This window comes from Arachis hypogaea, chromosome 11, assembly GCF_003086295.3.
Source record: "Arachis hypogaea cultivar Tifrunner chromosome 11, arahy.Tifrunner.gnm2.J5K5, whole genome shotgun sequence".
Classification (NCBI taxonomy): Eukaryota; Viridiplantae; Streptophyta; class Magnoliopsida; order Fabales; family Fabaceae; genus Arachis; species Arachis hypogaea.
The window spans coordinates 97,393,957-97,407,843 of record NC_092046.1 but is presented as its reverse complement, the minus strand read 5'-3'; the positions used below and the strand labels follow the sequence as shown (position 1 = coordinate 97,407,843).

The 13,887-nt window shown below is 38.1% G+C and overlaps 1 protein-coding gene across 2 annotated transcripts; it reads right to left on the bottom strand.

The window, feature by feature from the left end:
* Positions 1–9,869: 9,869 nt before the first annotated feature.
* On the bottom strand, positions 9,870–13,439 carry LOC112722308 (ABC transporter F family member 4). 2 transcript variants are annotated; one of them, XM_025773287.3, is made up of 2 exons: positions 13,299–13,439; positions 9,870–12,324 (listed from the first exon to the last, which is right to left on the bottom strand). In XM_025773287.3, exon 2 carries the CDS (start codon positions 12,313–12,315, stop codon positions 10,138–10,140), a length of 2,178 nt encoding a protein of 725 aa, XP_025629072.1. In that variant the 5' UTR covers positions 12,316–12,324; positions 13,299–13,439; the 3' UTR covers positions 9,870–10,137. The 2 variants fall into 2 exon arrangements, with proteins under 2 accessions (XP_025629072.1, XP_025629073.1); XM_025773288.3 differs by having other exon boundaries at positions 13,378–13,432.
* Between the last annotated feature and the right edge of the window lie 448 nt (positions 13,440–13,887).

Genomic DNA, 13,887 nt, shown 5'->3' with positions numbered 1-13,887 from the left:
GAAGTTTCAGGCTTTGGGTTACAGACCCCCATTCCTCACCGCTTCTGATGAGATAGCCACACCTTCAGCTGCCCCTTCTTCATCTACTGCTGCTCCAGCTACCACCACTGCACCTCCACCTGCCTCAGAGCCCGTCTACCACCTTGTGCACCACTTATTTCAGCAGCTGGACCAGATGGAGTGCCGCAACCGGCGGCGATATGAGAGATCTGAGCGTCGCAACAAGCGACACTATGAGCACCTCAAGTTGATGATTCGATCCAGGGTGACATCCTCTCCGAGCCTGACACCCCATCTGATACATCTGAGGCGGAGGCAAACGAGCATGAGGAGGAGACATATGCACAGAGAGAGGCTGAGCAGAGAGAACCAGAGCAGGCTGTGCTACAGCAAGAGGAGCCACACCAGATTCAGGCCGCAGACTCATAGATTCCTATACAGTCAGAGCCTCCACTGCAGCAGACAGATCCTCCTACCTTCATCTAGTCTGCAGACCTTCAGGCCACCACCGAGACTACAGCAGCCCATCCTTCTGGTGATGATACTCCTTCACACCCATCTTGAGTGAGCATCGAGGACGATGTTTACTTTAAGTGTGGGGAGGTCGCCATCTCTGGCGTATTTTTTTCGTGAACCACTACAGACTCTTTTATCTTATTTTATTTATTTTTCTGTATTTTTATCTTTATTTTTATTTTTCAGTACTTATACATTATTCTTTTCATGTATGTTTTACTTTATTTCCACATTTTGCACTTTAGTTCATATTTTAGCCATTTAGTTTAGTTTGCAATTCTAAACCTATTAATTACAGAATATGTGGATTAATTAGTATAGCTTACCCTTTTAGCATATAATAGTTTAGTTTAATTGAAAATAAAAGGAGTAAACTAGAAATCTTAGTAAATTAAAACAATCCACACACCCTGTATATATAGCATTACATGTTAGTTAGTTAACAACATTTCATCAAGGAACAACACTAAGATTTTAAGGGCCACCCTAAGATTTACATTGAGAATAATAGGAACTCTTAATTTTTACTTGCATGACATGTATAACTGATATATGATTTTCGAGCTGGAGAACACACAGCCTGTGAGTTTTGAGCTTAATTGTATGGTTGCATTCAGACCATAAATTTCATTCCTGTGTGTTTTACCCTTCTTTTTCATTCTGATGTTCTTTACTTTGTTTTAATCTATATGTCCAATTATAGAATATAGATACATACCAAGAGATGATTGAGGCCATCATTTGAATTTTTTCTCACTTATCCCAAATTAGCCTACCTTTTACATCACCCTTGTTAGCCCCCTTGAGCTTTTTAATCCCCTCTAGCTCTATAAATCACATTACTAGCCTTAAGCAGAAAAACAAAATAAAAATCCCAAGTTGAATCCTTGGTTAGCTTAAGATAGAAATTGTGTATTGTTTAATTGTGGGAAATTTTATGGGAACATGGGATGATAGAAACAAAGTAGGAATTTAAAAAGAGTAAGCTATTTCAAAAACAAAAATTTGGGAAGCATGCTCATGTGAGATCAAAACAATGGGATTACCATGTGCATTAATTTAAAAAAAAAAAAAGAGAAAAAATTATTTTTACATTATTTAATTAAGAGAATACACAGAAATTTCCCAAAATGCAAAATAAAAAGAGTCAATGCACATGGGTCAAAAATTTCAAATTTAAAATTAATGTATGAGCTTGTAATCCAAAAGGGAAAATGTTGGGTAAATAGGTTAAGGAACTTTAAAATCATATATAGTATGTATGTTAGGTGAGATCTTAGACTAATCAAGGATTCGCTTATTAGCTCACTTAGCGTTATACATATACCCTTACCTTTACCTTGGCCCCATTACAACCTTGAATAAGACCTCATGATTTTTGTATGTCTATATTCTATAATTGTTGATTGGTTAGATAAAGAACAAAGTTATAGAAAGTAAGGATAGAAAAGAATAGAGTGATTAACCTAATAAACACTGAGTGACTAGAGAGTAAACACAAAATCCAGTGAGGGTTCAATAACTCATCACCATATATCTCTGATTAATTTGTTAATTGTCTTGTAAGTTTGTGAAATATTTTTACCCATCTCAATTGTAAAAGTGCTTTAACATTATCTAAGGTTTGGCTATGCATATATGATTCCTTGAGGATATGAATTAATTTAACTACATGTAAGCTTTATATACAAGTGAATAACAATTAGAATTGCATGATTCATTTAGGTAGTTGTATTTAAAATAGATTGCATTGCATGAGATTCCACCACTTTAACCTTACCTTACTCTTTATCTTGGATTTAGCATGAGGACATGCTATTGTTTAAGTGTGGGGAGGTTGATAAACCCATATTTCATGATATATTTTGTGCTCAATTTAAGTGATTTATTCAACCCTTCACCCACTTATTCATGTGAAATTGCATGGTTTTACTTTCCCTTCCTTATTAAGTGATATACGTGAAAAACATGTTTCCTATGCTTTAAAAATAATTATTTTAATTACCTTTTATTACCATTCGATGCCGTGATTTGTGTGTTGCGTATTTTTAGATCTCCTAAGGCAGGAATGATTTAAAGGATGGAAAGGAAACATACAAAAATGGAAGGAAAGCACAAAATGGAGTTTTTGAAGAAATTGGCAGCGATGCGAATGCATGAACGACGCAGCCGCGTGCCTAGCGCGAAAAGGCAGTGACGCGAATGCGTGACTGACGCAGACGCGCGCCTTGAGTAGAAAGCAGATGACGCGTACGCGTGACCGAAGTGAACACGTGACAAGGAAAACTCCCAGATGACGCGACCGCGTGACCTACGCGGATGCGTGACAGAAGTGGTGAAGCAGTAAGGGAAAAGGGGTGGAATGGGAGAATAGGAGAGCAAGGGTTGTGATGATGGTGGTATGGGTTTGCCGGTGGCTGTGGCGGCATGGCGGTGCGGAGCGAAAGCAGAAGGAAACTGACAGTGGGAAGGAAGAGGGGGACAGAGGTGAGAAGAGATAAGATAAGAAAGGAGGGGTCGCGATGGGTTGGCGACGGGACGAGGTCGCCGGACAGGGGTGGTTTTGGTGGTTGAGGGTGGTTATGGAGGTAGGAGGGAGAGGAAGGTCAGAAGAGAGAGAAGTGAGGGACGCGAATGGCAAGGGTTTCTCGCATCCCTTGGGTTATGTTTTTGAATCCACGCGTACGCGTCCTGTACAAGTCCCCGTGGATGGATGAAAAAGGAATGGACGCGTAAGAGTCCTGTACGCTTAAGCGTGGATGGAGAGAGTGCGGGCTGACGCGTACGCGGGATGTACGTGTCCGCGTAGGTCGCAACTTGCGCAAGGAGCGCAGTGCACGCGTGGTGTTCGCGCGTCTCTCGGGTTCCATGTATGAGGGGCTGTGTTCACTTATCGACGCGTGGTGTTCCCTGCCTCTTTTTTTTTTTTAGAAAAACTAAAAATAGCTCAGAATTTTCGACCCTTTCCTATGACTCAAAAACCAGCCAAAATGTGAAATTACCCATATTTTTGGATTTTTTGGGATTTTTCAAACAATTTGAGGAAACTTGCAATCCAAGCAAAAACTCAAATTCAAAGAATCATCCTTATTCAAGGCATAAAATGTATAAACAACCTAGCAAGCAAAACAAACTATGCAAATGAGAAAAGAAACTACTTACAATGGAACTCAATTCATTCATTCATTATATCTACAAGAGAATGGAAAGAGTTTACCATGGTGGGGTGTCTCCCACTAAGCACTTTCGGTTTAAGTCCTTAAGTTGGACATTTGGAAATCTCCTTGTCATGGTGGCTTATACTTGTATTCATCCTTGAACCTCCAAGGATACTTGCTCCTCAAATGGTTGTCAGAATTTCCATCTGTCTTCACCATGCTTGGGGGTGTTTCTTCCCAAGATATGAGCTCCCATAATTGGTCTTCATGTGGTGATCCGGGATCCCATATCTTATTTTCACACCCATCTTTGGTTTGATTATGGTAATCCTCTCTGGGTGGTAGAGAAGCCGAATTCTCATGAAGACACCAACTGATCCTCCTAGACCCATTCAATCGAGCATTACACCAATCCATGCTCTTCAAATTCGAGCTTCCAACCACAATGAGCCTAGACTTATAATGCCAACCACTAAACATCCTCCTCTTACGCTTAATTCCACAAAGCGCTCTAAGTTGGCCATCCGTTTCAAGCAAACCAAATTCAAGTGGGATAATAAAGCCAAGAGTTAGAAGTTTTACCCACTCAAATGAAGGATTAGGTGACAACCTAGGTGGAGGAGTTTCCAACGGTCTTGATAAAGCGCATTCTACTCCCGTCCATCCTCTTCTAGAGGTGTCCACCACTTGACAAGGTGCTTCAAGTTCTACCTCTTGCCAAGCTTCCTCAAGTTCACATACATCTTTACCAAATTCTTGTATCTCTTTCCCATCACTCAAATCATAAATAGGAGGGTTAGTGAAGTCTACCTCATCATTAATTCCAAGCACATTGGGGAAGGACTCATCATGCTCGAAGGGATCATATGTTGATGCAAAATCATCATAGATAGGAGAACTTGTTTCTTGGAACATGATGCACCACTATTTCGTGGTACATTTTATGCTTAATTAAGTGGATTTTTATCCACTAAACTCACACTTATTCATATAATTTGCATGTTTTACATTTTCCTTCCTAATTCTGTGATATAGTTGAAAACATGTTTCCTAGGCCTTTAAACTGTCAATTTAATTATCCTTTATTACCATTCGATGCCGTGATCTGTGTGTTAAGTATTTTCAGGCTTTGTAGGGTAGGAATAGCTTAGAGGATGGAAAGGGAACATGCAAAAGTGGAAGGAACGCGAAAAATGAAGTTTTGAGAAGCTGGGTGACGCATATGCGTGCCTAGCGCAGAAGACAAGCGATGCGTACACGTGACTGACGCGTACGCGTGACAAGGAATTTGGCCAAACGACACGCACGTGTGACCTACGCATACGCGTGACATGCGCCACGTGCAGAAACTTGCAGAAAGCACTGGGAGCGATTTCTAGGCTCCTTTTTTTCCCCAGTTCCAAGCCCGAGAACACAGAATAGAAGCTGCAGAATGGGGGAATCACACATGATTCAATCATTCATCATAATTCACAACAATTTAGGTTTTAGATGTAGTTTCTAGAGAGAGAGGCTCTCTCCTCTCTCTAGGTTTTAGGATTTCTCCTAGTTTTAGGTTTATTTATTCTCAATTCCAGGTTCAATGTTCCTTTAACTTAATTTTCTTCTACTCTTATTAGTTCTAGCACTTTACTTTATTTATCTTTTCTTGTTGATTTATTTATTTTCCCAATTTGGTTTATGAACTCCATGTTAGATTCACCTTCTATTAATGCAATTTGAGGTATTTTATGTTTATTGCTTCTTCCTTTACTTGTTATCATTGGTGCTTGCAATTGGTCGTTTGGATTTAATATTCCTTGCTAGTTTCCTATATTTTTATGTTATGCCTTCCAAGTGTTTGACAAAATGCTTTGGAGGGTTTTAAGTTAAATTTTTATATTCTTGGCTTTGGTTGAGTAATTGGAGACTCTTGAGTTATCAAACTCCTTTGTTGATTGATAGTTGAAAGTTGCTAGTTGATTTGGATCCCTCTAAAGCTAGTCTTTCCTTAGGAGTTGACTAGGACTTGAGGAATCAAATTGATTTGTCCACTTGACTTTCCTTCATAGTTAGAGGTTAACTAAGTGGGAGTAATGAACAATTCTCATCACAATTGATAAGGATAACTAGGATAGGACGTCTAGTTTTCATACCTTGCCAATAGCTTTTCTAGTTGTTAATTTACCTTCTTGCAATTTACTTTTCTTGTTCTTTATTCAAAAACCCAAAAAGATAATTTTCCCATAACCAATAATAAATACACCTCCCTGCAATTTCTTGAGAGACGACCCGAGGTTTAAATACTTCGGTTTAATTTTATTGGGTTTGCTTTAGTGACAAACAAGTTTTTGTACGAAAGGATTCTTTGTTGGTTTAGAAACTATACTAGCAACGAGAACTTATTTGTGAATTCTCTACTGGCAAAAATCCGTTCGTCAGAACACTTCTTCCAATTCTTCACTCACAATATGCCTTGGAGGTTGCACATCCTCTTCAACATTGTTTTCTAATCCAATGGAAGAAGTCTTAACAAGATCATTAAGGGGATTGATCAATGTGGATAAAAAATCACTAATGATGGAATCCACTTCTTGATCAATTTTCCTTAACTCTCTATCCACTTCCTTAACATCACTCTCCTCCTTAACATCCCTTCCAAACTCCGTGGAAGAAGGCTCTTGAAATTGGGATTTCTCTATGTACTCAACATATCCTAAATATCCAACCACTACTTCCTTTTGTTCACTAATCTCTACCTTCTCCTCTTGTTGCACTTCTTGCTTTAACTTCTCTTCTTCCCCTTGGAGTTCCAAATTCACTCCCTTGCTAAGCTCCTTGGGTGCTTCTCCACATTCAACAATGGGATTACTTGGAATGCATGAGCTTAGATGAGAGGCTATGTGGTTAATGGCTTCTACCATGATAGCCATCTTGGCTTCTAGCTCCTTAAACTCCTTTTCCATCCCCTTTTGTTGCCCTTTGACATGGGAGTCAAGATCTCTTAGTTCTTGCGTGAGGACTTCATTAGGGGACAGTGGTGGAAGAGAGGGTTCATTATTTGAAGGTGAGGTATTGTAGTTGGAAGGCGGTTCATATTGGTGAAAGTCTTGAGGTGGTGTATGAGAAAGTTGTGGTTCTTGGGAGTATTGGTGTTGGAATGGTGGTGGCTCTAGATATGCTTCATATGGTGGTTGGTATGGTGTGTATGAGTTAGGATCATGTGGAGGTGAATGGTGGTATGAGGCTTGTGAGTATGGTTGTTGAGGGCTATATTGAGGAGGGGGTTCATATGTATGTGGCGGTTGTGGTTGACAATCACAATAAGGGTCATCACATACATTAGATTGGTATGCATTAGGATTTGGATTGTACCCATAAGAATCCGAAGAGTAGTCATGTTGGGGTGGTGCTTGAGCGGCTTGGATGGCATAAAATGCCTTTTGGTCCTTGTGCATCTCCGTAAGGAGAGTAGTCATGTTCCCAAGCACTCTTGTCAAATTTGATCCGGAAGGAGGTTATTGCCAAGAAGGTTGTCCATAAGCTTGGGGCTCCTCCATCTTTTGATTTCCAAATCCTTGATGCACATCCTCATTGAAGCTTCCATTTCCTACAACATAGTTTGAACCACACTCATAGCCAAAGTGATGAGAATTCATGGTGATACGAGAAAACAAAAACAAATTCTAATAAGAAACAAAGAAAACCAAATCCTAAAATTAGCAAAAACTAACAATTAGACCAAAAATCAAGCTATTCACAATATATACAATAGCCAATAACATAGCACCATTGCAAGTCCCCGGCAACGGCGCCATAAATTTGAAATCAAGAATTATCGTCGGTCTAGATTTTTCTCTTGTAGAAAAGAACTTCATTGTAAGCATAGCTCCAAACCAACAAACAACTCTCACATCAAATTTAAATTTGGTTTTGTCACAAGTACAAACCTCAATAAAAATTAACCAAAGTATTTAAACCTCGGGTCGTCTCACAAGGAATTGCAATGAAGTGGTCAATTATTGGCTATGAAAATGAAAAGGGGGTTTGATTTTATAGTTGGCAAGAAAAGTAAACAACAAGAAAGTAAATGATAAGGACTAATAAAATAAACCGGAAAGAACTCTTGGCTAGACATGGTTAATTGAGATCACCATCCTTGTTTACAAACTATGTATTGACAATTATGAGGAACCAAGCTCATTAAGTGTACTTCTATACTTGAAGTATGTCAAATGGCTCGATCAACATCAATCCATAAGTCCCAACCTAGCTGCTAATTGACTTAGTAGTAGGCTAGTATCAATGGTTATCAAATTGACCACCAAGGTTTCTCAAATCACCAATTCAATAAGACCCAATGACTCAAGGTCACTCAATTCCCTTAGCCTAGGCCAAGAGTAAAGAGATCTACTCAATAGCTAGAGGAAACATTCTATCAAACACCTAGTGTGCAATAAAAGTAAACATCATAAAATGCAAGAATTAAAGAAACCCACAACTAACATAAGCAAGAAATCAATAATAACAATCAAGATCAACATAAAAGAGACATGGAAACATTGAATTGCATTAAAAGAAACCAAACTCCAACAATTGTTCATCAACACAAGAGAGAGTATAATAAAAAATTAACAAGAGAAACTAAGAAGATTAAGACAATAGAACACTAAAATATAAAGAGAATTGAAATCAAAACAAGATTTGAAAGGTAAATTTGAGAGAGATTAACCTAATCCTAACCTAACTCTAGAGAGAAGAGGGAGCTTCTCTCTCTAGAAAACTAACTAAAGGCTCATCATGACTAACTAAGTGCTCCCCCTTTGCTCCATCTTGAATTCTGCATCAAATACCCTCAGAAACGAGTTGGAATTGGGCCTGGGCAGCTTAGAAATTGCCCTCAGCGATTTCACTTTAAGAGGGTCACGTGCGAACATCGACGCGTACGCGTGCTTGATGCATACGCGTCGCTTGGCAATTTCCTATCCACGCGTACGCGCCATGTACGCGTACGCGTCGCCTTGCAACTTCACTTCCATGCGCGCGCGTCTGTGGCGCGTGCGCGTCCATTGATGTACTCCCAATCCTTGTTTCCTCATGTATTCTCCACTTGGCATGCTTCCCTCTTCACTTCTTCCATCCAATACTTGCCTTATGAACTTGAAATCACTCAACAAACACATCAAGGCATCGAATGGAATTAAAGTGAATTAAAATCACCAATTTAGGGTCTAAAAAGTATGTTTTTACACTTAAGCACAAATTACAGGAGAATTACAAAACCATGCTATTTCATTGAATAAATGTGGGAAAAGGTGATAAAATCCCCCGAAATAAGCACATGATAAACCACAAAATTGGGGTTTATCAGGGAGCAATGGACAATTGATGTCACAATTGATAAGGATAGCTAGGATAGGAATTCTAATTTTCATACCTTGCCAAGAGTTTTCTTAGTTATTAATTTAATTTCTTGCCATTTTATTTCCTTGTTCCTTATTTCAAAAACCCAAAAAGATAATTTTCCACAACCAATAATAAACTACACCTCCCTACAATTCCTTGGGAGACGACTCGAGGTTTAAATACTTCGGTTTAATTTTATTGGGTTTGTTTTAGTGACAACCAAATTTTTGTATGAAAGGATTATTGTTGGTTTAGAAACTATACTTGCAACGGGAATTTATTGTGAATTCTTTACTAGCAAAAATCCGTTCGTCATATACCTCTTAACTTAAACTCTAACTCATGAGTTTACTAAAATAAAAATAGGTCAAATTATAATTGGGCCTAAAACAAATAAAATAAAACAAAATAAAATAAATATAAAATAAATCTTAAAATAAATACTAAAAAAGTAATGCCTACTTGATTCAACACTACTAACGAGAGTCTTAAATGCAACTTGTAAATAGTAAGATGTTTACCTTTTCATAATCGTTAACCATTGTGTTGTTCAATTCTTGATGCATCTCCTGACAAATAATTTAGTTATATTTGTATAACCTTATTTTATTCTCTTAGTTGTTACTCTTGTAATTGGATAAATTGACGTATAATAGTTCTTAATTTGTCCCATAAAACTTATATCAATATATAATGCATATTAACTAAAATCAACTGTTAAAATTATTGAAATACTAATATTCTATTATATTTGAAAACTTTCCTATAAAATAATAATTGATTTGGTACCGGCAATAGAGTGGAGGGATATTGCAGATAAAAATTAACTCAACAAATATTATTGAGAGCTTAATTGCTGGATAGAAACACAACAAATAATTGAAACAGCTCGGCAGTTGTAAGTTGTAACAATTGAAACACATGTTCATTTATTGTGATCAAATTATAAACTATGATAAAACAGAAAATTGTGTATCCAGCCAAAAACATTGGTTGCATTTCCAGCAACATCGTATTACACTCGGTTCTCATATAAGGGGAAAAATTGTAGCCAAAAGTTGTTCTCAAAAGGAGCAGCTCAATCATCAACTTCAGCTTTGATTTCTTTCATCAACTCGGTTTTGTAATCGTCAAATGTTCCAACCGAAGTCCTGACAGTACCATCCTCGACAACCCAGATTTGACTCCTCTCTTCATCCTCACATACACGCGATATCAATCTCGAGTCATGACTAACAAGAACAACTCCACCAGTGAACTCGTCTAGTGCATCGGCCAATGCATCAATACTTTGCATGTCCAGATGATTAGTGGGTTCATCCAACAACAAAATATGGGGTCTTGACATCGATATTGAGGTGAAGACCACCCTAGCTTTCTGCCCTCCTGATAGTTTGGCAATAGGGGTGAGATGGTTATGACTAGGTAGCCCAAACTTTCCGAGTTTTGCGCGGACAGCCTCTTGCTTGCTAAGTCCCTCCTGATCAGGATGGAGACGAAGAAGATACTGAACCGGGGTTTCGTCCATAGTTAGAAGGTCTACAAAGTGTTGCGAGTATCTTCCTATCCGCAACTTCTGACTCCTCCTAACTTCACCCTCAGTTGGAACCAAATCACCAGCCAGAAGGTTCAGTAGTGTAGATTTTCCAGCTCCATTAGGCCCAACAATGGCAACACGAGTTCCCATATCAATGCCAACATCAACATTTGACAGTCTGAAATCCTCACGGTTCGGATAACTGAAGCTCACTTCAATAAGCTGAAGAAGTGGAGGTGTGAGCTCGGTAGGTTCAGGAAAGTGAAACTCGACACTGTAGTCCCTCCACTTCTGTGGAACCTCTGGTGGGGCCTCATCTTCATCAACCTTGCCCTTGCCTTTGCCCTTGGCTTTAGATGCTTCTTTGGCTGCCACAAACTTCGCTCGGTCCTTCACCTTTTCTTGCTGAGCTCGGTTACCACTCCTTTTTGCAGCTTTCAGTTGCTTGTCATAAATCTCATACTTCTTGTTCATCTCTTTACGACGCTGTTCATACCCACTCTCAAAGTCATCAAAGTTTCCACGATAGAAATGGAGTTTCAAGTCATGAAGATGAATAATCTCAGTGCAAACTGTATTGAGGAAATCCCTATCGTGTGAGACAACAACCAAAGTCTTCTTCCAACGGCACAGGTACTCTTCCAACCAGAGAACAGCCCTCAAGTCAAGGTGATTTGTGGGTTCATCAAGCAATAATAAAGTTGGCTGCACAAAAAGTGCTCGAGCTAAAGAAATCCTCATTCTCCATCCACCACTAAAAGATTTTGTTGGCCGGCCCTGCATATCCTTCGTGAAACCCAAACCTGCTAAAATCTTTGATGCTTGAGCTTCAGCAGCATCAGAACCCATCAGCTGTAGTTTCTCGTACAGCTCTGCTAGCTTCTCTCCTGCATCATCTTCCTCATCATTATTATCTTTGTCAACACTTCCTTCCGAAGAAGTTGCATTTTGCAAAGAAGCAACTTCTTGTCGAACTTTAACCAGTTCTTCATTAGCTGAAACAACAGCTTCAAGTGCTGTTTTATCATCACCAACTACCTCCTGTTCAACCAGAAGGACATCAATATTCTTAGGTACCGGTATCTTCCTCCAAGCAAGAAGCTTCAATAGTGTGGACTTCCCCTTTCCATTGGGTCCAACCAAACCATACCTCTTCCCATGAGATATCTTCACTGACGCATTCTTCAGAAGTTCTTTACCCCGAGCAGACACCGAGAAATTTTCTATTGTTATATCTTTGACATTAGCATCGGCATCATCATCTCCATTAAGCACTGAAGTCCGACTTCCAATGACCACCGTGAAAGCATCGTGGTCATCCTTAAGAGCTTCCTTCTTTGCCTGCTCAACAGCATGAGCCGCTAAAATATCTTTCTTCTCACGCTTCTTCAGCTCTTTGTCTGTGGTTGATACTTCAAGTGTCTTCAACTCACTCCTCTGATGCCGTTTGGAGGCATTCTCTTCCTCCTCCTCCTCCAAGATAGCTTCATCTTCATCTTCGTCAGATGGAGGAAGATCAATACCATCAGTATATGCAGAAGGTTTTGGAGCGGCTTTTACCTTGGGCTTAGTGGAAGAGGGCTTTTTGGGTTTATCAGGCTTTTCATCCATGCTGGCCAGCATGGCAGATATGGAAATTTTTTCTTTCTTAGGGGCATCTTTGCTACTTGCCTTAGTCTTTGCAGATGGGCCTGCATCCTCTGCCTTTTTTCTAACCATTGTTGAAACCTAGCAACCCAATCGGAAACCAAAGTGATTTAGTTGAGTAATCACATCAAAAGTTTTGTTGTACTCTTCTCATAAAGATAAACATTTCACCTATCCTAGAACAACAGATAACTCACATCCTAGACAACGATATCACAAAATGCATACTTGAGCAGGATAGAATACATACACATATAAATTCTTTAATAAAAAAAATATTACTAACAACACAAAACAGTATTACAATATTACATAGAGCCCTCTAAACAAAACATGCGCCTTGCACCAAGTAGGAAATTTCACATAAAATGTTCATCAACAGATATATTACAACACCTTTCTCTTATCAGAGGATACTGAGGCACAACATAATTTTCCAACCAATTTCTGTGCTCTATAATACAATAGCCAAAATATGTGCAAGTGTTAAATTTTTTAAAAAAATTATTTAATGTTCTAAGGGTCCAGTTCATTTAATTCAATTCAATCCAATCTACTCTGCATCTTCTATTACTAAGTTTCTACCTCCACACAAGATCTTAACAGAAAAAAGAACACGTCCTAAACCACAGGAACCAACACTAATAATAACACATGATACCAGCATGAACAGTGATGACCTAACGTTGACTGGTCAAATTATAGAAATAATATTAATCAATTAAGGCCTCCAATCAGGTTTTAAATCTCAAGTTTATAGTTGCTTCATTTCAGAAAGCCTTCATAAACAAATTATTGAATAATTAACAGATTCTCTGTCATGGATAATTAGAAAAGAAAGTGAAGACGATGCAGCTGGGAAAGAATAGAGAATAGATCACGCAAACAAAAATCTATTATAAAACGGAACAAAAATAAGAAATGGAAGATAAAGTAAGAAGATTTAAAAAAAAAAGGGAAAGAAAGAACGAGGGAAAGAAATTAAAATTGATGTTTCTACTATGATTGCAAACCATGTGGCGGTGAAGCCTCATTTTTTTATTTTGTTGTCTAACCTGTGGTATTGGTGAATGTGATTGTGAAGTGAAGCAGAAACCGCAGCTGGAAGAGATGCCGGAGTTAGAGAACACGCACCTTCGTCAGAGTGTGAGGGAAACACGCAAAATTAGTACGATGAATGTGTTCCGAACTTCCTATATGATACATGTGTTTTTATAATATACATAGAGGCTAAATTATTAAATTGATTTCAATACATTTATTTATTATTTTTTTATAATATAAATAAAATATTTTTTATAGAATTAAAGAAAATGATAAATAAATATATTGATGTATCAATGGTTAATTTTGTGCTTTTGGAATTTGTATTTATTGTCTAGATTATCAATTTTGTTTTTGTACTATTGTTATGTAAGACATTCCGTTAATTATTTAACTTTGACCTCACTATGGACTAAATTGATGTTAAATGAAACTTTTTTGGATTCAAATAGGATACTTTAAACTTTAAGGACCAAAATAGAATTACACCCAAACATAGGAGACCAATTTAGTACTTTACTATATATATATATATATATATATATATATATATATATATATATTATTCTCCAATCCGACATACTAATGACTAATCCATTA